The sequence below is a fragment of the Mesoplodon mirus genome (assembly GCF_964341445.2).
Source record: "Mesoplodon mirus genome assembly, chromosome: 2".
NCBI lineage: Eukaryota > Metazoa > Chordata > Mammalia > Artiodactyla > Ziphiidae > Mesoplodon > Mesoplodon mirus.
The window spans coordinates 152,998,161-153,025,360 of record NC_138977.1 but is presented as its reverse complement, the minus strand read 5'-3'; the positions used below and the strand labels follow the sequence as shown (position 1 = coordinate 153,025,360).

At 37.8% G+C, this 27,200-nt stretch overlaps 1 protein-coding gene across 1 annotated transcript in view; it reads left to right on the top strand.

The window, feature by feature from the left end:
- The window catches only part of ENPEP (glutamyl aminopeptidase), a 103,617-nt gene that overhangs the window by 66,293 nt on the left and 10,124 nt on the right, over positions 1–27,200 (top strand). Inside the window, exons 11-17 of the mRNA XM_082610914.1 lie at positions 5,659–5,738; positions 16,323–16,459; positions 16,587–16,642; positions 23,448–23,598; positions 24,772–24,845; positions 24,951–25,055; positions 25,144–25,314. Of these exons, the coding sequence (XP_082467040.1) occupies positions 5,659–5,738; positions 16,323–16,459; positions 16,587–16,642; positions 23,448–23,598; positions 24,772–24,845; positions 24,951–25,055; positions 25,144–25,314 (774 nt within the window). The remainder of the gene's footprint in view (positions 1–5,658; positions 5,739–16,322; positions 16,460–16,586; positions 16,643–23,447; positions 23,599–24,771; positions 24,846–24,950; positions 25,056–25,143; positions 25,315–27,200) is intronic.

The window sequence follows — 27,200 nt, the reverse complement described above, 5'->3', positions numbered from 1 at the left end:
GTATATGCATAACTGAATCACTTTGTTGTACTCCTGAAACTAACACAACATTGTAAATCAACTCTACTCCAATAAAATTAACAACAACAAAAAAACCTCACCCAAATCAGACTTTTATAGGCATTTAAACATGACTACTGAGTTAAGGTATTCTAAGAATGTCAGATAAAATTACAAATCCAATACATCATTTCCTCTAATTTGCCAGATTTTTAAAACATACCAAATACTGTAAAAGCTGACTAAACACGTGCCACAGAGCCAGCGATTTCAAAACTTATTACACTTGTATGAATACAACTTTTACAAAAGTATTAATAATATAGCCATTTCTGTATAACTAACTAGTTATTTCTGTATACATTTCTGGGGTGCCAACCCCTCCCAAATGAAGAGAACAAAATCACGATCTCAGGACGCCCCCCCTAGCCACTGGAGCTGGCCACAGGAACCTGGGTGTACCACTTTGGGGTCCAATTTCACCCATGCCGATTTTAATTGTCTTTTAACTCCTTAATACGTGCTTTGGGTGGAGAGAATTTTGCACTTACCACACTCCAGGTGGCGTCTAATCTCCACTACCCGATTTCCACTGAAAAGACCCTTCACCCTCTTCCTTTTTTAATAGTCTCACTCACCTCATTTTACAGTCACATATATAAATCATCACAAGGTCAATTATTCAGTAGCAATTAATATAAATGAGGAAGGAGAAATATAGTGTAGAAGGTGTCTCAGGAAGTTTAATAACTATAAACTGGTTCTTTTACAGTTATTGTTTTATGTTCTAGCAAATTAAATTGGCCTATTTTAATACTGCTAGAGCCTTTGGATACTAAAATTTTTTAAATATTTCTCTTTGCGAAACTAGCTTCCATTTGGAAGTTTCACAGTAATTATTCTCTCCTGCCATGTGCCCACTGATACACTGAGCCTGAATTAATTGTGGGACAGGAGGTGTGGTGGAGTAGAGAGGACTACAGAAGACTTTCTTTCTTGAGGAAGTGATATTTAAACTGAGTAAATTGGTGTTGGGGGATGACTGTTCAGGTTTTCAAAACAGAAAGTGAAACATATATGAAGGCTCTAAAGTTTAAAAGGAGCATTATACACATAATATGCAATGCTTACTGAGCATTTACTAAGTAGCTGGCACTATTCTAAGTACTTTAATGTATTTTATTATAACAGATAGAGAACTTTAGGCAGAAATTTTTTAAATAACTTACTCAAGGTTGCACAGACTGTAAGTGATGGATCCTCAGTTTGAATGCAGGCAGTCTGGCTCCAAGAACTGGACAACAGAGAGGCACTGGGAAGACTGGTGGGAGATAAAGTTGGAGGGGAAGACAGGGGACAGGCATGCAGACCATGTTAAAGATTTTGAACAAAAGAGTGTGCAAATTCAAGGATGTTAAGGAGAGAACTGGCAGGATCATGTTTACATTTTTTTCAAATTTCCCCTCTGGCTGCACTATGGAGAACAGATCAGGTGGGACAAGAGTGGATGCAGGGAGACCAGTTAGGATGATACTATAGCTAGTGACCCATGTGAGAGGTGATGGAGTTGATGGGGGCTGCCCTAGGAGAATGGCCAGGCTGGGGCTGTGTGGCATATGTTCCAAAGATTGAGTTGAGCTAAAATTTCCAATTAAAGAATAAACAGTGTGCAGGGAATTGAATCGGATGAATTTGCAGAGAACAATCTCCTTTTAGAATATTGTTCTCATCTTGCTCTATATAGGTCATACCCGTATTTCTAGAGAACTGAAGAACCTTTATAGACCCACTTTAGGATACCGTACTACATGCAGCAGGTAACAGAACCTGTTTCCTGATTTCCAATTCAGGGCTTTGGGAATTGTTACATGAAAAGCACACTCAGGTGTTTCCAAAAATTCAAACTGCCAAAAATTTTCTGTCCCAGGCAGAATGAAGAACACTCAGAATTATTAAATTAGCTACTTCAAGAAACTAGTTGGCACCTGAACTGGAGAAGCCAGTGGTGCTCACCTTGTTGAAACCTGTTACCAGCCTCTTCCCCTGGAAACCTCAGACACTCAGCTCTCCCACAGTAAAAGAAATTCAGAGAAACTGGATATCTTGCTGGAATGCAGGTTCTGAAAATTAATAGTTCACGCCAAAATAAAGGAAAATTTGAGGTCTTAGACCCAATGAAATCAGTCAGGGGGTGTCTGTATTTCCTTCTTTATCTTTATTTTGGAGAGGAAAGATTATGATGGAGAAAACGTCTTTGTTTTTCACTATTTCCTCTCATAATATATGAATGATTTGAAACTTAGATCTGACTTGTTATCAGGTGATAATTCAATTACATAAATCAACATAATTTCTGTGATCATTCTGTTAATCATAAATAGTTTTTTACAGTTACTGTTTTATGTTCTAGCAAATCAGATTGGCCATATTTAATACTGCTATTTAATAGTGTTTGCACATATAAAATTTAAAAAATATATTTCTTTCTTGAGAAACAAACTTCCATTGGGAAAGCTTCACAGTAGTTGTTCCCTTCTCTCATTCATATCCACTGATTTGTTAAGCCAGAGACACAGCCAACACTGTTTTTAAACCTGTGGGATTATATTTTTAAAGACTACTCCTGGGTTACAGATTCCTCTCCACACAAACAAAAAACTTTATTACCAAGGGAACTAAACATATCAACAGGTCTAAAATCACTTTTGAAGTTATAATAAATCTTTAAATGGTACTCATCAAGATTTAGAACATGGAACTGTACTAACATTTACACTTTTCTCTAAATTTTTTTTAGTTTTAACCTTCAGAGACTTTAAAAAATTTTTAAATTCATAGATGCATGATTTTTAGCGATCATTTATCATAAAGTCAATCTACTTGTTCCCTTTTTTTTAAAAAAAGTTACAAATTATACATGCATAGGAAAATAAACCTAGAAAAGACGGGCTATCCTCTTGAGAACATTTCTTAAAAATCTGTAGTGGCTCTTGAACAAATAAGACAGAAAAAGACATTATATAGAAAGTTATCATTCCTTATTTTTCCATTTGATTAAAAAGTTAGATCATAATATAATCTAATTATAGATTAGATTATATGGGGTGTAATGCCCCCAGAAAGGAATTAGTTTTTTCTCCAACCCTAGTGTTCACCTGCTCTCTGTTCAGGTATATTCCTATCTGGTAGACAATGTTAAGTTGTATTATAAACTAAATGGCCTCTTCCCTTTTCTCACTGCTTAAATATTCCAATATTAGGGAATTCTTACTGACCAGAAACTTTTTATAATTTAAATGGGCCACACATTTGCAAGTTATTGTTTTACACTATGGCTTCAACCATCTCTTAGAAATGGGCCAGTTTCACATCTCCATCAGGGAGAGTTCTCTATTGGACAAGTTTACATGTCTTTGGCAGTCCAGTCAATGTAAACCAGTGGAAGAATGGTAGTAGGTATGTCATGTTGGGGCAAAGTCAGCTTCCTTAGTGAAAATTAGATTGGCCATATTTATACTGCCAGAAATTGTTATATTGTTAGATATTTTAAAAGTGAATTATACCTTTAAAAAATTAAATCTGATACTCTTGAATTTTAGAAAACATATAGGAAACTCTATCATTTCATTTATGTAATTTCTGTTTCTTGACATTTTGTACTCTCCAGTCTATAATTTTACTCAGATTAGATCCTGTAAGTGGTTCCAAAACTATAAAATTATATAGCCTCAACACTGCATCCTTTTTTGTCTTATGATGCTCTTACAGACCTCAGAGTAATATTTTTTACATGACCTTAGCAGTATATCTTATGCCTACTCTTAGGCACAGCCTAGTCCCAGAAACCGTGTCTTAGAGGGGACAGTGGAAATGTGAAATCCTAACTGTGCATATAGTGTATCGAGACACTCCATATTCTGTTGTTTCAGTTGGGTTGGCAATGGGGAAAGGTGAGGAGGAATGAAATGTTAGTCTACATGGCAACACAACATCAGCAGAGCAGTGAAAGAGTGCAATCTGTAGGTAGAATGTGACTTTAAAAAAATGCTTCTTTGTCTATCTGTCGAGAAGCTCTGGCAATATTACTAGAATATCTATACTACAGACAGACTTTACTAGACTACAAGTACTAGTCTAGTAAAGGGATCGTTCTTAGGTTGGCTTCGCTAAAATCAGACCCTGAGGTGAACATTCAAGTGAAAGTGACTCATTAGGAAGTCTAGGAAAGGCTGGTAGGGGGATTGGCAAGAGGGATATCAAGCAGCAAAGGTGCAACAATAAACAGGTTCTGTCCAGGGTGACTACCCTGCAGGGAAGTTCTAGAGACAGTGCTTCAGTGTGGTCCTGCAGATGGGGCAAAGAACATTTTCATGCCCATCCATCACTGGCTAAGGGCTGCATCCAAGGATGTAAACTTCCAGGAACTTCTAGCTTTCCTTGCTCAGGCAGCCAGAGGGCAGTCCTCTAACAGAGAGACCCAGCTGCTGGCTGTTGGCAGGGTAAGCACAATGGAATCCAGGGTGTACAAAAATGACAAAGAAATTCAAGGGGATAAGGGTGGAGCACTGACAATGTCTCCTATAGGATCCAAGAAACAATTTACGTATTGGTTCTATGAAACTTACATCCAAGAACATTCCACTGCAATAAACTCCTTCAAGAGAGTTAGTAAAAGTTCAATCTATAAAACATTTCACTAGTTAGACAACAAAGGATTACTTCTTTCATGTAGATGGCAAATATATATTCTCCCTGAATTAGATAAATTTTATTATATCTTGAAAGGGAGAAATATCATTCCCCCATTCTCTGTTAGGGACTTGAATGATCACAGATGAAGAAAAACAAGGCCAACTTTGAGTTGAAACCTAAACCCAAACACAGATTCATCTTTTCTCTAGATCTCCTGTGTTTTCTGACTGGTAAGATATGATATGAGAACTATCTAAAAGACATTTAAGACCTCTTTTATGAGATTTCAAGACTAAAATGTTAAGTATATATTGTATCAAAGTACAAAGCTAACCTCTTCCCCCTGCTCTACGAGAAAATACTAAGAAGCTAAAAAGAACACTAAAACCCCCTGAAACATGCTTGCCTGGTGATTTTTCTTTGCAACACACTGGTTCACATGATTGTAAATAGGAGATACTTAAAGAGCGTGAGAAGCTTTAAGGGATGATGGTGGTGGTGTCATTTCAACATAATTTCTAAAATGCATTATTTTCTTCCCAGCATTTTAATACTGTCTTCTGAATTCTAAAAATGTATTGTGTTCCTTGACAGAAACTATAGCATATTAAAGTCTGTGCAAGTATGTATGTGAATGCTCAATTTTATATGTGTTATATTTATACAATATCTTTATTCCAAAGCCTCAAGCCATTTTTATTGAAATAATCTTCTTCATCCTTAGCTAATTTTTGATACAAAGTTCCAAATTTTAGAGATTTATATAAATTGAAAGCAATTACATAGCCTATCTTTACCACAAAAGAGTACTGTATTAACTGTATTAATTGTATACTATACACTGTACAATTGCTTATGAGGAAAATATGCTTGTCTATTGCTTTTTATGCTTGTCTATTTTTACTTTGGAAATGTTTTTATTTTTTAGTAATAAAAGTTAAAATTTTTCCTTTTAAAAAACTTTAGTTACACATGGAATATTCCAGTTAAATGGACTGAAGATAATGAATCAAGGATTACATTCTACAATAGGTCAGAAACAAGAGGTAAATATCAATTGATTTATTTCTTCTTTGAATTAATGTACTACATTAAATGAATATAAGTGTAAAGAAACAACAATAAAGATGAAACTTATGATGTAAACTTCAGCGAAAAGAAACCTCTTAAATAATTAACTGGTGAGCCAAAATCCTTATCTATAATAAGAACTTTTTTACCTTAAGAAATTCTTTGTAATGATTTACCATGACTGGTACAATAATAAATACCCATATCCAAAGGAGAAGGGGTCAGATACCCAACCACTGGAAGATCAATGTATCAATTTTCATCTTTTTGCTCTCTTCCTTCTTTCCTCGCTTTTTCTCCTTCCTTCCTTTGTTCCTTCTCTTTTCTTCTTTTTAAATATCAGATAAGCCACTGAATTTCTTAGAATGTTATGTAACAAGCCTGATTTTTAAAATGCTGCCATTAAATTAGACCTATCATTTTTTCAACTAGCACATTAGAATCTTTAATGACTCCAAATCATTTTTTCTAAGCTGTCAAGTTGTCACCAGTAGCTCAAGGCACTACCTATATCTATATCCATCCATCTAACCATCTCCCTAAGTGAATGACTTGGCACTTGCCTGTGTTAAATTCAGCTGTGACTGTTCTGCTCACTTAAACCAACTAGAAATATATTTCTGTATTCTATCTCCACTGATTTGTCTTTTCCCTTCTTGAAAAATTTTAGAGTTACATAAAAACATGGGAGACCTTATCACATGTTCTCTACTACAGATCGCTGAAAAAATAATAAGACAGGTTTTAGCAACCATCCCAGAAGAATCTTGCTTTTTATACTTTTGCTATTGTGCTTGTTTTGTGTTTCAAAATCACTTCTTATCTAAGACAAATGAGACTCTTCTTCATCCCTTCCCATGAGGACTTGGTTTCAAAATAGCATTTGGCATGGACTTTCCCCCATGGCTTCTCAGGGATAAAAGTAGATCACCTATCCTCTATTTACATATGCCTATTTGCTCCTGTAAGATATTCTAAAATAGTAATTAATTTCCTCTGGCAAGTAAGTTTTTACACTATTTCCAGTAGATTTTTTTTAAAAACAACTTTATTGAGATATAATTCACACACTAGGAAATTCCCCCATTTAAAGTATGCAGTCCAATGGTTTTTATTACATTCACAGACACTTGTAACCATCATCACAGTAAATTTTAGAGCATTTCAATCACCTCAAAAAGAAACTCCATACCCTTTAGCTATCAACTCCTCTATTCTATAAACCCAGCCCTAAGCAACCACTAATCTACTTTCTGTCTGCATAGATTTGGCTATTTTGGACATTTCACATAAATGGAACGATACATGTAGCATTTTGTGATAGCTTCTTCCACCTAACATAATGTTTTCAAGTTCATCCATGTCATAGCATGTGTCAGTACTTCATTCCTTTTTATTGCCAAATTATATTCACATCATATTGATATTACAAAGGTAGCATCATATTGATACTACCTTTTATTTATCTGTTCATCAGTTGATGGGCATATGAATTGTTTCTGCCTTTTGGCTGTTATGAATAATATTGCTATAAACATTTGTGTACAAGGTTTTATGTGGCTCCGATATAGTTTTTTTCAGTTTTGGTTTTTACTTTTACTATAAATTATTTTGTGAGTTTTAACTTTTACTATAAACTCTATCAGATTTGCTGTAGTCGAGGTAAGACCCCTTTCTGTTGCCTTTACAACAAAATTTTCTTTTGGTCATTTAGGCTAACCATAACTGATGTAGTCAGCAATTTCTCTTGAATTCTTCTAGAATACCCAGATCAATGCCATTTTGTCTTAGTATTTTTTTTTTCTTTTTTTTTTGCGGTACACGGGCCTCTCACTGCTGTGGCCTCTCCTGTTGTGGAGCACAGGCTCCGGACGCGCAGGCTCAGCGGCCATGGCTCACGGGCCCAGCCGCTCCGCAGCGCGTGGGATCTTCCCGGACCGGGGCACGAACCTGTGTCCCCTGCATCGGCAGGCAGACTCCCAACCACTGTGCCACCAGGGAAGCCCCTGTCTTAGTATTTTATATAGGATAATTTTGTGTTTGAGTACCAAGCTCTATCTTTTGTGAGCCATCTTCTGACCATTTTCTTACTCAAGTACATTACTCAAGCCAAAGGAAAATGGAGAAGACAGAAAAAAAGACAGTTTAAAAATGTGCAATAGCACCGATAAAAGGCATAATAAGGCTAGGATTCCCTTGGGAGGTTTTCAGTGGCTCTGGTTTAAATATTACTACATATTTTCCCCATTGGTCACCATTGGTTAACTGAAGGTGGGGGGAATGTCTGGGAAGCTGCTTGATTTGCTGTTTACAAATCTGAAAGCATGAGTAATTTATACACACTAACACAATGTACCTAGCGTTTTCATGAAATGAGGTTTCCACAAAAGTAAATTTTTCAGATAACTAAAGCTTATTCAAGTGCTTTGTAAAATAGATTTCAGGAGTTAACAATAAACATTCTTCTTGTATGTATTATGTACTTATTAGACACAATATTTGAATAATGAATTAAATAATTAATTAAATTAATTAATTCAAACAAGTATTTACTGAGAACTAACTTATGGGCCAAACACAGGGATAGGTATGGAGATAATGCTGGGGTGGGGTGGGAACCCACAATCCTTACCTTGTGGTACTTACTGCCTTATGAGTCAGGCAAACATAATACCATGTCATAAGGGCCTGGTGTGGTAACAGCCAAAGGCACTCGCAGGAGAAGCACCAGCGGAGATTTAGGGGTTGAGGAAAGTTACTAAAGAAAGGGACATCTAGTCTGAGAGTTAGGGGGGGGCTAAAGGTAGAGTTTAAGTGGATGACAGGATTGACTGAGTGTAGACTGAAATAGTGCTACAGACAGAAAATGCTAGTATGAAAGTGAGAAAGCAAAGGGCTCTTAGGGCAACCTCTATCCCTCTGTCATTACATTTAAGACATTTTTTGCTGTAACTATTGACTTTATCTGTCTCTCCCCTCTCTGTAGAATATTCCTTGAGAAATGGAGCTTATTTTTTGTTGTTGTGTGGTTGTTCTGTATCTCCAGCAGGTACCTAGTAATTGTTTATTGAATGAATGAATGAATGAAGTGGCTCTAATGTTCACAGAGCTTTGATGACAAACCTATCTTTATCTGCAACTTCAGAATCATGACTGGTCACTTAGCCAGAAGCAAACTAGACATCTCTTCCTACTTCAAAGTGCCTGCTCCATTTTTAGGCTACGCAATAAGTTCCAGTTTCCTGTTTGGGGACATCTTCAGCTCTCAGCTCAGAGCACAGATGACAACATGTCCTGAGTGTACTGAATGGGCAATCAGCTCAGGTTACCAGCCCCACCTCCCTCTTCTCGTTTTCTTTGGTGATTCATCAGTTAGAAATTTCCCAGGCAAGAGTGGGACTTCCCCTAAGGTCGTTTATTTACATTTGTGTTACACACGATATTTTAAACATGAAAACAATTAAACATGTACTTTATAACAAAAGAAGAGGATCTCCACCTCAGATGCTTCTCTGGCTATCCTAACCTACCCTGAATAATCTCTCCACTCATTGTTGAGAGTATATTTTATGCTATTAGTTTCATCAATCCTTATTCTTAGTATTATTCCTTAGATTTTAAGCAGCAGCATGGTTATTTAAGATTCATATGCTCTGTCTTTTCTTTTTAAAGTAAATTATAAGCTCTTTGAAGATACGAACTACACATCATACTCCTTGTCTCCTGCTCCCCTATTCCCAACAAGGTTCTGTGCGCATCCTAAGAGTTACTAAGAGTTCAGGAAGTCCTTGCTTAATGAAGGCTTGTTTGCCTGCAGACCGCTGTGTATAGTAATGCCTCTATCTTTAGCATCAGCTACTCTTTTGGCTATTGTCAGTGCATCTACATTTAGTAGTATACCACCTTTTTGTTTTTAATCTGCTGCTTTCTAACATTTAGAAGACTTGTAGATTATCACATGATATCAGACAACCAATCTTGCTAAAACATAGTATTTAAAAATAGGGATTTGGGACTTCCCCGGTGGCACAGTGGTTAAGAATCTGCCTTGGGGCTTCCCTGGTGGCGCAGTGGTTGAGAATCTGCCTGCCAACGCAGGGGACATGTGTTCGAGCGCTGGTCTGGGACGATCCCACATGCCATGGAGCAACTGGGCCCGTGAGCCCCACCTACTGAGCCTGCACATCTGGAGCCTGTGCTCCGCAACAAGAGAGGCCGCGACAGTGAGAGGCCCACGCACCGCGATGAAGAGTGGCCCCCGCTCACCGCAACTAGAGAAAGCCCTCGCACAGAAATGAAGACCCAACACAGCCAAATAAATAAATAAGCAAACAAATAAATAAAAAGGAATCTGCCTGCCAATGCAGGGGACATGGGTTCAATCCCTGCTCCGGGAAGATCCCACATGCTGCAGAGCAACTAAGCCCGTGCGCCACAATTACTGGGCCTGCGCTCTAGAGCCTGCAAGCCACAACTACTGAGCCCACGAGCCACAACTACCAAAGCCGGCACGCCTAGAGCCTGTGATCCGCAACAAAGAGAAGCCACCACAATGAGAAGCCTGCGCACTGCAATGAAGAGTAGCTCCCGGTCATCACAACTAGAGAAAGCCCACGTGCTGCAACGAAGACCCAACACAGACAAAAAATAAATTCATTAATTTTTTTAAAAAAAGAAAAAAATTTTTAATTGCTTTAAAAAATATTTATAAAAAAATAAATAAATAAAAATAAAATAAAAATAGGGATTCATAAGCACATAGGGTCTAAAAGATAGTTTAGGGCATAGGAGGTGGAACAGATTTTGTGATGACTGTTTTCATAACTCTTTCAGATTGAGGATGCATTCTGGATGGTTTAGATAACCAAATTCTGACTATCATATAAATATTACTAAAATTTGATGGTAGTTATATTCAAATATTTCATATCAAAATAATTATGGGCATATATTTTTTAATTTAATGGCAAATAGGGTGGGGGAGAGAGAAAGAGAAACTTTCTTCATTCCTCCAAACTGAGCCTCATGGAATGGTTGAATTTTGATTGAATCATTATGGATTCCGTTTTGCAGATTCAGAAGCTCAGTTTGTTTAATTCAGCCATGGTCAACCAAGTCTCAGAAATCTTATTCACGTGAACCATACATATAAGAATGCTAATTTGTTAATTTACACAAATAAAAACATACTGGCCAAAGTGAAATAGAATATTCACTTCAGCTAATTAGATATCTCTTCCAGGAAGAAAATTTACTTAATAAGGGTACATAGAGAGTTAGTGTATATTAATTATTTTAAAGATGTCATAAGCTGTGATTGCTTTGTATATATACTGCATTAACTAGGGGAGTCTAATTATTGCATTGAGAGGCTATCAGGAGTGGCTCCATGCAATAAAAATTTCTTATTCAGGGCTTCCCTGGTGGCGCAGTGGTTGAGAGTCCGCCTGCCGATGCAGGGGACGCAGGTTCGTGCCGCGGTCCAGGAGGATCCCACATGCCGCGGAGCGGCTGGGCCCGTGAGCCATGGCCACTGAGCCTGCGCGTCCGGAGCCTGTGCTCCGCAACGGGAGAGGCCACAACAGTGAGAGGTCCGCGTACCGCAAAAAAAAAAAAAAAAATTTCTTATTCATACAACACTCCAATGGAGGTGTTCCTGACCTACCATCTCTCCTAGGTAGCTCACTCTCAGATAATGACTTAGAATTCCTGGCTTTTTCTTTCTCATGGCTCCACCTCCTCCCTCCCCTCGACCCAATCTTGGACTTCTCTGCTGGATATTTTTTTAAATTTTATTTTATATTGGATTATAGCCGATTAACAATGTTGCAATAGTTTCAGGTGCACAGCAAAGTAACTCAGCCATACATATACATGTATCCATTCTCCCCCAAACTCCCCTCCCATCCAGGCTGCCACATAACATTGAGCAGAGTTCCCTGTGCTTTATAGTAGTTCCTTGCTGGTTATCCTTTTTAAATAATTCTCTGCTGAATCTTCTGCATCTGATCAGAATACAGAGGAAGATAATGGAGGGACCAGACCTAGAAATGCATCTATTACTTCTCCCCACACTTTATGTCTCGGTGTCAATTATATGTTGCCACCTAACTGCAAGGGAGGCTAATAAATATAGTCCAGCTGTGTACCCAGAAGGAAAAGGGAACAGTATGGTAAACAACCAACAGGTTTCTCCATATACACTGTTCTCTATAAGAGCAGATCTGTCAAATGATCTGGAACACATGTACCAGCTAAGTTGGGCACCTGCTTTCCTAGGCAGACTAGGGACACATCAACAGATCTTCACTAGCCAACTCTCCTTTGCAATTATTTCTTCACAATCACCAAAACCATTGCCTATGATAATCCTTCATCACGGTAGTCAGATTGCATTTTTTCCCGATTCCTACTTATTATACATTACATATTAATCCTACATCTTTCTTTTCAGGGAGATTCTCTAGGCTACTTGCTGAGATTTAGATGGGACTCTATAATTATTACTAACACAATCAATATTTCCTTGAATAAGTAATTTGTTGAAAACACTGTCACAAATGGATAACCAATCCATTTTTACAATGGATCATGTTAGTCTTCGTTTCAGAGACTGAACTTTTCTTCCTTGACCCCAAATGCTTTTTTTTTTTTAACTGTAACTAGTCAGAATACTAGTGGAATTTTTAAAAGATATTTTTGATGTGGGACATTTTTAAAGTCTTTATTGAATTTGTTATTGTTTCTGTTTTATGTGTTGGTTTTTTGGCCACAAGGCATGTGGGATCTTAGCTCCCTGACCAGGGATCGAACCCACACCCCCTGCATTGGAAGGTGAAGTCTTAACCACTGGACTGCCAGGGAAGTCCCCCCAAATTCTGATAGTGCATCCTACTTGAAATTTTTAGGTCTCCAAATATAATTTGTGTGTAATTAGTCAAAAAATACTATTCTTGTGTATTTCAGCTGTTTTTCTACTAACTGATACACAAATTTAGTAAGATAGATATAAACTGTCATTTTACACAGAAAAATAACTTGCTTAAAGGATCGATGCAACGCAGTTTTTATGTCCACAAAGAAAAATGTTTCCTTCTCTAGAAATTTCAGGCTGTCACAAGCTGTCTAGTTGACTGAAGCTTGTTATAATTATTTATATAAAATAGTCTATTAGAGAACTATTATGCATGCTATGTTATTGAAATCTGAGTTGAAACTAGCCTCTGGATGAAATTTTGAAAAGATAATTATCAGACAAATAATAGAAGGAAAAAAATTTTCTAGAAAGAGCCCCTATCCAGAAAGAATTCGTTCACCACTTTTATGTGTAAAACTAGCAAGAAATAGCACAAAACATTTTTTTTTTTTGTGGTATGCGGGCCTCTCACTGTTGTGCCCTCTCCCGTTGCAGAGCACAGGCTCCGCACACGCAGGCCCAGCGGTCATGGCTCACAGGACCAGCCGCTCCGCGGCATGTGGGATCTTCCTAGACCGGGGCACGAACCCGTGTCCCCTGCATCGGCAGGTGGACTCTCAACCACTGCGCCACCAGGGAAGCCCAGCACAAAACAATTTATAAACTGAATGATAGAGTACTATTGTGTCCATTAAATTTAAATCTCCATATATAGAAAATGAAATTGCAAAGTGCTTACAATATAATTTCAAATGAAAAGGATTAATAATAATAAACACGGTAAGGTTCCATTATGTGTATTGTGTGTTTGTATGTACATATATATGTAAGATACATACATGCACACAAGATAAAAACAATGTCAACTGGTGGTGGGTAATTTCTGTATTCTTCATTATACTCTTTTTGTATTTTCCAAATACATATTTGGAGCCTAAAGAACACATACTACTGCTATAATCAGAAAATTCTTAATAGTAATTGGAGAAACAGAATGAAACATACACCCTTACTTCTATGCACCACCTGGAATAGGCATCAATATTTTAGTCCTATTTACTTCATTATGCAACTAAACAACCCAACAGTATTTTGTTGTTGGCAACTGTTCCAAGAGTAGCATGAACTTGGAAAGTCTGGTAACTACTGACTTCCTGGATCTCAGCTTCCTCATCTATAAAGTGGGAAAAATCACTGTAACTCTAGACAGGCTTAACTAGGTATATATAAAGCACACTAAAATACTGCAGTATTTGGATGGGTTGCCAGGAACTTCTCAATGTTATTTATATTTGTTTTGCTATTTATAGAACTGGCGGCATATCCCCTTTCATAATAATGGGGATAGCTACCATCTGTTGGACACATAACTATGTGACCAACACTTTACCTATGTTATCTTATTTAATCTTCACAACAGCCCTGTGAGGGATTTTTATCCCTACTTCCCTCATGATGAACTGAGACACAGAGATGTCAAGTGATTTGGCCAAGATCACACAGCTAGTAAGTCATAGAGCAATGATTTTATCCTCAGTCTCTCAGACTGGAAAGTTTATGCTCTTCCTCCTATAACATATGGCTCTGTGCTTAAGCAAGAGGCTCTCCTCCTGATACAAACATTCAAAGTGTATGGCTGCCAAAAGATTAGCTTCCTTTCAACAACCTGTCCATGGGACAATGACAAAGAAAGATAAATACTACATGAGTGAGGTAAAGGTTTACAATTTGTCAAGAACCTACTCTGAACGTTCCTAAAGAAACTTATTGTCTTATTGAAGAGTTTACTTATATATTATGGAAAACTACTGTGTCCTGGATATCTTCCAAACCTTGTGAATGCTTCCAAAATTTAAATCATCTTTCCTCCCAAACTGACTCATCTTCCTCTATTCTGTAAGGGCAACACCATTATTCATCCAATCATGCAAGCTATTTTTCCCTCCTCTAACTGTCCTCATCAACTCAGAAAAAGGACGGTGTTGATTTTACCAGTGATGTGTCTCTTGAACACATCACCTATTTTCATCATCTCCACATTAGTGTAAGGCCTCATTCTCTCTTGCCCTAGATTATTACAGTAGACTCTAGAATTTCCTTCCCATACCACCATCAAAATTATCTTTCTAGAAACAGGCTGGAGCATATTATTTCCCTGCTTAAAAATCTTCTCTATTCTTACCATCTCTCAGAAGATGGACTTCTTGGGCTTCCCTGGTGGCTCAGTGGTTAAGAATCTGCCTGCCAATGTAGGGGACAGGGGTTTGAGCTCTGCTCCGGGAAGATCCCACATGCCGTGGAGCAACTAAGCCCATGAGCCACAACTACTGAGCCCACGTGCCACAACTACTGAAGCCCATGTGCCTAGAGCCCATGCTCTGCAACGAGAAGCCATCGCAGTGAGAAGCCCGCGCACTGCAAAGAAGAGTGGCCCCCGCTCACCACAACTAGAGAAAGCCCGTACGCAGCAACAAAAGACCTAGAGAAAGCCCGTATGCAGCAACGAAAGACCCAACGCAGCCAAAATAAATATAAATAAATTTTTTAAAAAAGAAGATGGACTTAACACAGCTTGTGGCTCTTCACACTGAGGCCTCACTTTTACTTCCAGCCTCATCTCCTATTTTCCAATATCACATCCCACATTATCACTACATTAAACTATTTGAAATTATTTAAATATGCTAAGTATTCCCACATCATTATTTAAATTGCATATTGTCCACACAAACAAAGGAGTATATAAGTATAAAAGTACAGGATGCTAACGAACATCCTAATGTTCATTAGCTAATGCTAACAAACACTGGTCATGTCAGAGCATAACTATTATTTTGAGTAGTTTTTACTTAAAACATAAGTCTTTGTTCCTCAATGTTGAACTTCCAAAATCTATATCCTAGAGCCCTATGTAAATTCTGAATGCTACTTCAGAAAGTTAATTTGGTAAATCCATTGATGAAAAAACATTGATGTAATCAATTGAAATAAGGAAGCAAAAGACTTTACAAAGATAAATAAAATTGGGAGAATGAGCAGGAAATGGACCACAAAATCAAGAATGTTGTATTTGGATTTTAGTCCTATTGCAAGCCTTCTTGACATTTTAAAAGCATTACTGACCCTCAAATCATTGCTCTGCTTAGCAATCACCATTTCCATCAATTTGAATGTTGATTTTAATAAACAAAGTATTCTATATGTTTACATTTTTATCCCCTCCCCAGGCTGCCCCAGTGAATATTCTTTGTGTAGTTAATCCATCACGATTAAGAATATATGGATTACCCTCAAAGGGCATGGACTTCTCTGTCTTTAAGCATTGTTTTACTTATTGAAGGATTGACAAGCACAGAATTATTTCACCCATATGACAAGCTTCTGCCAGTAAGAAATAATAATAAGTCACAAATTAGAGGACACTTATTTATGTTACTTATTTCTTTTTCAGCTCACGCACCACAATGACATGTTAAAGTTAGGCAACTAAATAAGAATTAGGCTTTGGGGCTTTGGATCCAAATCAAACTTGACTCCTTGAGCTAATATTTCTTTTCTTTTCTTTTTACCCTCTGGGTCTAATTTCTCTGTGTTTATAGTATGTGCTAACATGTTTCTCATTAGTGTTTATATACTACCACAGGAATCACTTTGAACTCTCCTAAACCTAGTGGAAACACTTTTCTCAAAATAAACCCAGACCATATTGGGTTTTATCGTGTAAATTATGAAGTATCAACTTGGGAATGGATAGCTACCAATCTTTCCCTCAACCACAAGGTAAGAATAGCAATGGTTGTGAATTGTTTTCTTTTTGTTCTAAGAACAGCATAATAATGACATTAATTTTTCAACACGCTTTGTTTTAAGATTCATGTTTCTTACCTTTTTTTCTTTCTCTTCCCAGTACTTTTCTCCTGCTGATCGTGCAAGTCTTATTGATGACGCTTTTGCCTTGGCAAGGTGGGTTTTGGAATGAGATTCAATCATTTAAAATACTGTGGATCTTGTCATATATCTTTTTTTAAATGAATTACAACAAAGTACTAATTTATAGTTTAAAATATCCGAAGCCACTATTTACGACATTATTTTTTTCCATAACTTTTTTTAAAACTAATATGAGCCTTATAGCTAAAATATTGATATCAACTCTTAACATACACAAAAACTCACCTACCCTATTGACTTTAGATAGGGTTTGTCTAATCAGAGTCCTTGAGCTAATTAGGAGTGACACTTGCAAATGCGCAAAAGTGTACTGTCGTGATTTGATTTATTAAAAAGACAAACAGTGTGTTTCATTAACTCATCTCTGTGAGCCCAAGCCCATTGTAAGATTTTATGGTTAGAGTTGTCAAATCTTATTCAGGTCACTGGGGTAAGAAGTATGAGACATAGCACCCTAGGATTGAATTAAGGTACTGTTTAGGAAATTTGAATTTTTTTCTCATGGCCGGAAGGTAACTTATACTTAGAAAAAAAACAACCTACACTTTGAAAAAAATAATCAACATAGATTGGGGTAGTGTAAGAGTAGTAACCACAGTACCTTTGAGATATTTTTCTCAGGTAGTCTAACACTAGTAATTCAACAAGTATTTTTTGAATTTCTGGCACTTTTGTAGAAGCTAGGGACACAGCCAACTTGCTTTGCTGGCTTTGTAGTGGCCTCATTTTAGACACAAGCAAGGTACTGAGAATGAGATGCTAGTTCCTCAGGAAGCCTCATGGCCCCTTTTTCTGGGTTAGGTGTCCGTTTTATGGGGTCCTGCATATCCGATAATATTATATTGTCAATGCTTATTAATTATCCATCTCATCCACCAAACTGCAAGTTTCACAAAGGTAGGCACCTAGATCATGTTCCTATTCATTTTATCCCCAGCTCCTAACTGTGCCCGGCCCCTAGTAGATGTTCATTAAATATAAGCTGAATACATGGCTGGAAGGATAGTATAGCAGCACTAAAGGCATGGGAGAACTATTTTACATGGACTCCCTAGATAGTATACTGGAAGTCAGAAAACATTTGTGACATTTTTAAGGAGGGAATTTATAGGGTTAAAAAACAAGCTCTCAAACCAGGTTAAAATCCTGGTTCTGAATAACCTCGAGAAAGTTTCTTAACCTGTCTCTGCTTCAATTGCATTGTTAGTAAAATGGAGATGACCTTATAAGACTCTCATGAGGAACAAATGAAATAATGCACATAAAGGACACCAAACATTGTCTGGTCTTTAGGAAGTGCTCAATAGATTGTATTACTTGATGAAAAAGCATCCACCATTGTTTAGTAGCAGCAAAGAAGCATTTAGAAAAGCTCTTATGAATTTGCAATCTAGATTCCCTTTGTAGGTAACAGACAACTTGATTCTCTTTGGTGAATCTCCAAGTTTAATCTCCTGGATATGTAACAGATTAATTATTTTCATTACACTATGGTATGTCAATCACTCATTTAATAAATATTAATTGAGCACCTACTCTGTACCTGGTATTGTGTAGACTGGGGAAATTAAGTGGTGAAAGAAAATGATCAACATTTTAGGGAATTCCTTGGCGGTCCAGTGGTTAGGACTCCACGCTTTCACCGTGGAGGGCACGGGTTCAATCCCTGACCGAGGAACTAAGAGCCCGAAAGCTATGTGGTGCGGCCGAAAAATTAAAAAAATAAACATTTTAAAACATAATAGGACCATTTAGATTTTTTTTTTCAGGAAAACTCTCCTGTGAATACATTGTGATCTTTTCCAAAGCTTAGAATCTTGGCTGTTAGAAATTACACAGAGCTGTAACAACCTTATAGTTTAATTTCCATCACAACACAATGCAGACAGTTCTTTTGCTTTAAGAAGTGAAAGCCTCTTGAACAGCTTTCTCTGAGGAACTGTGTATAAAGCAGATAACTCACACAACTGAACGACTTTCTCACATTTGCTCAGCTCCTTGGCCATAGCCCATAAAATTTTGAAGAGCTTCAGAAAGGTAGAATGTGAAACAAATTTGAAAGCCAAGAAACATGTAGAATTACACAGCAACGAATCCAGAAAATACCTTAGCTATCACCTGAAAAATCGCCTGAGCTATTGAGTTATCACCCAATTTCCTTCTGTAATGAATGAGGTAAAAGGGACTCAAAGAGAAACAGACCCCACCTGTGTTGGTTAGAGTCAGGTCCAGATCACTCTGAATCTTTGGAGAAAAGCAGAAATGCGTAGTTAGATAGGTAAGTGCACGTGGTTGGATTAGAATTTACACAGTTCTACTCTGGTATTCAAAAAGAAATGGAACTATTGTTTCATCAGCAAGACTAAAAGGGCGGGTCTAAAAACAAAAATATTCTTGATACCCCTGCCCCGAGATTTGAAGAGCTAGTACTCTTTACTGCCCTGGATGGAATATCCAGCTGGGCACATTTGTTGAAGGAGTAAAAATTCACCCAGTCACTTCTGAGTCCCCACAACAGACTCACTTCAACTATATGCCCTGCCCAGTAAAACCCTCAAATGTTCAACTTCATTTAAAGTTCCTCCCAACCCCCAGCTCAGGCTAGTTTCAGGCCAGCCCCCTGCAATGGGAACAAAGCGCTTAATTTCCTCTCTGTTTTGCTGCATGGAACTTCTACTTCTCACCATGCTGCCTCTGATTCCTCCAGAGTGTTAAGGCAAGGAGAGCAGAAGGAGGGCAGATGAAGGCAAGAAAGATCCTGACATGCTGTCTACTTTTGGTCCTCTCTGAACTTTGTAGATGTTTAACACTGATCCTTTTCCTTGTGTGGTGCTTTCACGGAATATGTACCATCCACACACATTCCATGGCCAAGGGTCTTTCTCCTGCAGTTCCTTGAGGTGAGGAAGTGAAAACCTCTGAACCACATCCAGTCTATAGGAAGTATTCATATATCCTCCTTTCCCCTGACAAAGTCTGGAAGGATGGGCAACCTCATGCAGTCCTATATCTTCACTCTGATGTCAGAGCAGTAGCAACCACAGTCTCTCATCCTTTAGATTTCTTGGGGTATCAGACACCAGACCACTGTGCCCCCAAGCTCCAGGGTACACAGATAAAACTCTGCAAGTGGTTCCATTAAAGCCCCTTTTCTAGGCTTCATGTGAGGGGAAAAGCATCCTACACCCTCCTGTCCCCTGTGGGAGGACAGCATTCACAGTACACTGACAGAATCCTCCAAAAGCCCTCTTCTAAAATGTCCCCCTCTCCCCCTTTGCCGCTCCAATCTCTTTTGCAGGCTGGTAGTGGGCTATCAGCTAAGGGTCACAAAAACCTGTTCCTAACCATGTCAGTCCTAAGTTGATGGGCCTGCGTCTTACTTTGGAATATAGGTTAAGGGGCTTGGTTTGGAGGCCTTGCCAAAACTGAGACAGGAAAAATCCTTTTTTTGTCTACCTGTTACAGATTTTTTACCTTTTCAGTAGCTTATATGGCACTCTGCAGCCCACTGTGTGCCAAAGAGAGTGGGTGAGGAACAGCACAAGGGAAAGCAGAGAGTGCTGGCTAGCAGGCACATGGGAGGGACCAGGAGTTCCTAGGCAAGGGAAGAATGGCAGAAAGGATGGCTTCAAAGGCCCCCTAAGCTAATGATCCAAACAGACTTTCAGTCAGGCTTCAAGGTGTAGTGGCTCCAGTGATATCCAAGGTGAGGGCCAGGCTAGCAAATAAAGACCACAAGGTGAACATCAGCCAAGATTACAGACTTCTAGGTACACCAGATTTACCATTTTACAGGTGCTAACAGAGCTGACCAGACCACAACACAGAACTAGATACGCAACTTTTCCCCCCCATCAAGGACTGCCTTTTAAAGAAGGGAGAAGTAGGGGAATGCGGAAAGACTCCAAAAGGGATCCAGCTGATTGCAAAGAGACTGTTTTAAGCCAGAAATCTGAATTTAATTAGTAAGTTAACATCGAGAGGCCAGACACATGGGAAGTTTTCAGAAGTCTCCATACCATCTGAAGGCTCTGCTGAAGAACGAGAGCCCACGGGGTCAGTTCTATCTTCCTAACCACCTCTCTCAACCATTTCTAATGTCCCATTCAAAAGCCATGTTTGGTAAGACACTATGTTTAATTTGAGCTTCTTGGAGAAGGACTGTGCAGACTTTCCAGGTCTCACCAGAGGAAGCAAAAACAAACCTTTTGTTCCAGATTCCCCAATCTTCTGGGTACCTCAGTCCAAGACAGGAGAGCAAGAATTCCCTCAAAAGACCTCTTTGTTTTCTTCTTCTTCTTTACAGCATTTTGTGAGAACTTTAAGTTATAGCCTCCATCCTCTCCACACTATAGACTACAGGACAATTCTAGGATTTAAGTTCCTCAGGTTGGACTCTTACTATAAATGGAAGATTTTTGAACAAGGAAAATCCTCAACCAAATCTGGCTTTCAGAGCTGCTGCTGGTCTATGGATTTAACAGAGTTTGAGACTGAAAGCTGAGTGAAAATGCTGTCTTAGGTTGAGTTCCCTCAAAGCAGTCTGAAATGGAGGTTCCTGAATAGGTGGTTTATTGAGAGAGTACTCTCGAGAGATAGGGAGTGCGAGAAGCAGGCTGGGGCAGGGAAAAAGGCTGAGCAACAATATGGTCTCAGCTGGAGTCTAGCTTTGCCAGATTCCAGTAGGAAGCCATATCCATGAACTGTACTACAGAGTGGATCCAACTTGAGGGAAGCAGGCTGGCCTGCTGCATTCCTAAATCAGACAATTAATGGCCAGGGGTGGAGGTAGCATAACCTTTTAAGCGAGATGGATGTATTTGGTCAAGGGCTATTCTCTGAGGAAGGTGCAGCTAGGAGCCAACACAGCACTGTAAGGGAGTCTGGGAGGGAAGGGCACTATACATGTCTTTGTTCTAAAAACAGATTCTTCACTCGTCATCCCAGTAGTATCAGCATTGCCTAAGAACTTATGAGAAACGCAACTTCTTAGGCCCTACTCCAGACCTGCTGAATCTGAAATTCTAGGGATAGGGCCCAAGGGTATGTGATTAACAAACTTTCCAGGTGTTACTGATACATGCGCAAACTTGAGAATCATGATTCTAAATGATACTGCTCTTCCTCGGAAGTATCAAATACCACAGAGTAACATGATTTGTGGGAAATGAAAAGTGCATCAACTTAATTCTCGAAATATTATCTCTATAATAACCAGCAAAAAATTCACTCTCAGTCCAGTGTTCTGACCATGTGACTCAAACTTAAACAAGTGATACCAAAGTGGAACAACTGCACAGCTATCAAGTATATTGAAAAAACAAGGTACTAGGATAGGATATTGATTTTTTCAACAGTTAAATATATAGTATTTCATCAGGGCCTCTAACCTTTGGATCATTGGATTACTTCCTTACTTCTACTTATGCTAATTTAGCCAATTCTTTTGGCCTTTGTAACCAAGACCCATTCCTTCTAATCTTTTCACCTACTATAAATGTGCAGCCCACTAGGTTTCTAACCAAATTACCTGTCATTCTTCCTGAACTTTCATTAGCCTTTTTGTTAATTTGATCCTCAGAGCAACAATTATTCTTCATAAGTAGTCTAAGAAAATACTGACTGGACTGTTACACAACTGACTGTTGCGCTATCCACCCGGGAAAATAGAGAATCATTCAAATTAGAAAATTCTCAAGTTTCAAACGTCAACATAAAATTCTACAATTTTTTTTTTACTCAACAAACATTCTCAATAAAACACTCCATTTCTCAATATTATTTATACTTTTAATAAGACAAGCTGAATGCTCCAAAATATAAATTCTTCTACATAAGATCAGGAACTGAGAAAATAGGAGAAATCAGCTCTCTGAACTGAAAACAAACTGTATCATATCACATTAGTGCAAATCATATGATACCAAAGGTGCTTATTCTTATCTAGCTCTCCAATACCAGTTTATCTTCTTATCAACTCTCAGGGGAGAAATCAAGATATGGTTACATTATTTGCCATTCACAAAAAATGACCTCAAATATACTAGAACTCAATGCATCAGTATTACTTTCTCAATAATTTAAAGTTTATTCTTTAATTCTAACTTTCAAAATGTAATTTGGAAAGACAGATTCCCATCTAAGATTCTTTCCAAAACCTAGGCTGAAATTTGAGGCATAACAGATTTCTGAGAACATTATTTCAAAAGGCTCCAAAATCTTTTCTAAGGAGGAAGAAACTGAACTCTTTAATCTTTGAAATGTTGATGGTAACTTCACATTTTTTTGAGAAACAAAATCTATTTTTATTATCAATGTTATTGGGAAATGTACAAAAAAGTGAGATGTTTTTATGGGAAATATAAGTTCAATTGGAATGTTTTAAACATTCATGGTTCTCGAGTACTGTTATATTTCCTATTCATGTCAAATGTAAAAAAATTCAATACAATACACTTATAAAGGTGTATTTGTATACTACAATCAGCTCGTGAACCTAAAATTTAAGTTTCTATTTGTCAATATTAACTGTATAGCTAAATGGCTTTTGTTTTATCTAAAATTCTGCCATAGCAATTTTTCAAATGCACACCTTAATGTTCTGTCTTCCCCTTTATTACTGAACATATGAAAGCACTAATACATCATTGTGAACAAACCTCTTTGATTGGGCCTTAACAGTAATGCATTTTCTTAATTGTTTAATGGAAGGGTTCTCATTAACATTGAAGTCTATGATCCCCATATTAGTACTTTCAGTCGAAGGAAACTAGTCTATGGTTTTTAATTTACTGTGGGCTTTTTTTTTCTTTCTTAGAGCTCAACTTCTAAGTTACAAGGAGGCTCTGAACTTGACCAAGTATCTCAAAATGGAAGAGGAATTTTTACCATGGAAGAGAGTCATTCCAGCTGTAACCTATATTATTAGCATGTTTGAAGATGATAAAGAGCTATACCCTATGATTGAGGTAATGTTAATGCTATATCTTATGTAAGGAGATGTTTAGCCATTAGCAGAATAGGAAGATTTCTGAGAGAAGGAGCTCCTGGGAAACACAAAAGCATATCTTGCTTGCCAAGTGAAATCAAAGAAAATTATAATGACTTGACTAATCAAATCAAAGAGATGTTATGTTTTTTCAACTTGAAATGTATCAGTATTTCTGGTTCAGTATACCACTTAAAGGTGTATTTTAGTGTTAGAAGCAATACAATAGTTAATATTTTATTTAAAATAAACAACATTTTGGGCTTCCCTTGTGGCGCAGTGGTTGAGAGTCTGCCTGCCGATGCAGAGGACATGGGTTCATGCCCCAGTCCGGGAAGATCCCACATGCCGCGGAGGCCCGTGTACCGCAAAAAAATTTAAAAATTTAAAAAAATAAAATATAAACAACATTTCAAACCATAGATACAAACTAGCTCCTATTTTTAATGGATTTATCTATGTTAAAATGAATCTATTCTCATCAAAATATGACATCATTTTTCCTTATTCTTACTGCTATTATTTCCACATTGAGATTTCACTATAAGATAGTCATTCTAAATGCTTTTCTTGGCTTTGTGATTTCTGAAGCACTTTTGCAGGACACTTGTAATTTTAAACAAATTCTGGATTCCAATCTCTAGCTCTTCCACTTTCTTTATGAAAGAACTTGGACAAATGCTTTCATATTTGTGAGTCTTTGTTTCCTTTGTACAATAGGAATGTCAGCAATTGGCTGCCTATGGTAATGGAATAGTGAGAATCATATAATATAAATGCCATTTTTAAATCCTAAGGCAATATACAAATATTAGTTATCATTTCATCGACACGAGCAATCTTCCTTAGTGCAGTAAGTATGTCAGGTGTTATTCTATTTATTACACATGTTAACTAAGAAGTGGAGGTTAAAAGGGGCTTACCCAAAGTTCTATAAAACATTAGAGAGTGATCCAGGATGTTCTTATGTTCAGGACTGAAGTAAAATTACAATGTTATAAAAACTTTAATACATCCCTTTCCTAGGACAGGCCCAAAGTTCTCTGAGCTAGTAGGGGAAAAGATTACCACAGGGAATTGTAGATTATAATAAACGGGAGACTGTTGCTAAATAGTAAATTATTACTCACTCTGCATGGTGCTTTTATTTCAGAAATACTTCCGAGATCAAGTGAAGCCCATTGCAAATTCTCTGGGATGGAATGATACTGGAGACCACCTCACAAAGTTATTTTTTACTTTTTTAAAAATTAATATTCATTTAGTATTTGTGTATGTTAAGACATGTTGAAAAGTGGTCAAGGCCCCAGCTCTGTGTGTTTCTTTTCTTAGATTACTCCGTGCCTCTGTATTAGGGCTCGCATGCAAGGTGGGAGACAGTGATGCCTTGAACAACGCTTCCCAGCTATTTCAGGAGTGGCTAACTGGGACTGTAAGGTAACTGTTCACCATGTTTTCATTTCTGGAAGACTTTAAACTGAGAAATGAGGAATTAAAATCTCTGAAATACTGTTTCTTCTTCTAGCCTTCCTGTAAATCTCAGGCTTCTGGTATATCAGTATGGAATGCAGAACTCTGGCAATGAGACTTCATGGAACTACACTCTTCAGCAATACCAGAAAACTTCATTAGCTCAAGAAAAAGAAAAGCTATTGAATGGATTAGCATCAGTGAAGAATGTTACTCTTTTGTCAAGGTAAGCTGGAACTTTTGAAAAAATTACGTGTATTGGTACTTGATAATTTATATGTCACAGTCTCTTTAAAATGCTAATTATGGATGATATGTTTCCAAGAAAATCTATTAAATAATTATTTTCCTGGCAAGAAACAAAATATCCCTGTAAGAGTTGCTTAAAAAATAAACACATGTAATCTCATATAAAAAATTCTGGAGAGGAGGGCTTCCCTGGTGGCGCAGTGATTGAGAGTCCGCCTGCCGATGCAGGGGACACGGGTTCGTGCCCCAGTCCGGGAAGATCCCACACGCCACAGAGCGGCTAGGCCTGTGAGCCATGGCCGCTGAGCCTGCACGTCCGGAGCCTGTGCTCTGCAATGGGAGAGGCCACAACAGTGAGAGGCCCACATACCGCAAAAGAAAAAAAAAAATTCTGGCGGTAGGGAGTTTCCGGTTGTGTACAGTGGTTCAACGTTTTCATCTAAGACCTAGGCTCTTTCTCTTTCTTTTCTGCCATCCTCTACATGTTGGATGTCTTATGACTTCCAGAGCTCCAAGCATTTTGCCTTCACACAAATACATTCAATGGAAGAAGGACAGGAGCAAAAGAGCTTCTCCTCACAAGGCTCTGTCTTTTTTGATAAGTGGTCAGTTATCTCCACTTCCCCTCATAACCCAGAACTAGGTTACCCTTAATCATTCTGGGTTATACTCTGGATCTACCATTTGATCGTTTGCTGACTAGGATGAACTTGAATTCCTTTGACTGATTTGGGCCAATCATGATACTCTGAGGATGGGGTAGTAGTTTACCTTCCCTAGGATCAAGGATACCTTGACCCAAGCCCAGAACAAAACTGGTCTCTGTCAGCAGAGGAGTGTCTGCCACAACATGCATAGACACACACCCAAAAGGTATTTACATTCCACTGAGAAGGTACAAAGACTGCTTGAAGCCCATCTATGAATGTTCTCCCACTCCACATTTATGTCTCAAATCCACTAGCTTCTGCCTTTTTTATTTTTTGCTTAGTTATGGTTTCTGAGTTATTTACTTCATTCATTTAAACAACACTTAAGATGTCCTTTCTATGTACAGGTATATAGATTGTAGGAATAAAAATGAACAAGAATGAAATCTATCCTTGAGAAACTTATAGGTTCCTGGGAGAGGCAGAATATAAATAGTAAATTACAATGTGATAACCAATCTGTAAGGACTACCAGAAGCAGTTTGCTTTTACTTAGCAGGGCTAACAATACACTTTCACCATCTTACCTTAGGGTTATATGTGAATTCTCCATCTCTCTGCCCTAAGATAGTCTATCAAGAACTTGATCATCTTGACATTCCACAAAACATTATATTGATTCATTACTTTGATGGCATTGTGCTAATTGCATATGATGAGAAAATTAGCAAGTACTTAGATGCCTTACTAAGACTCTTGTGAACTACAGGATAAGAGATAAATTGTACAAAATTCAGGAGCCCACCACACCAGTGCAGTTCCTGGAAGTTTACCAGAGCATGTTCAGATATTCCCTCTGGGTACAGCCATGGCATAAATTTAATAAAAATCTATTGATTTGGTCACTTAATTTATCTTGCACTTATTTGCATTATACCATAATTATAGCCAACTAATCCAACCATACAAATTACATTAGAAAGTTGTTTTTTACAATCTAGGGAAGAGCAAATAAGACTTAACTGTAATCCCGTATAAAATAATTACTTTCCTTTAATTTGCTGGTTTTTGGGGGTTTTTTAGTATAATGGAATAACCAGGTAAAATGGATGAAGTGCTTCTATTAAATACAATTAATTTTTTAAATTAATAGTTGAAATTGTGGTTGTTTTTAGTACCTCCAAAATAATTTAAATGTTCCTAAAGTTTATAC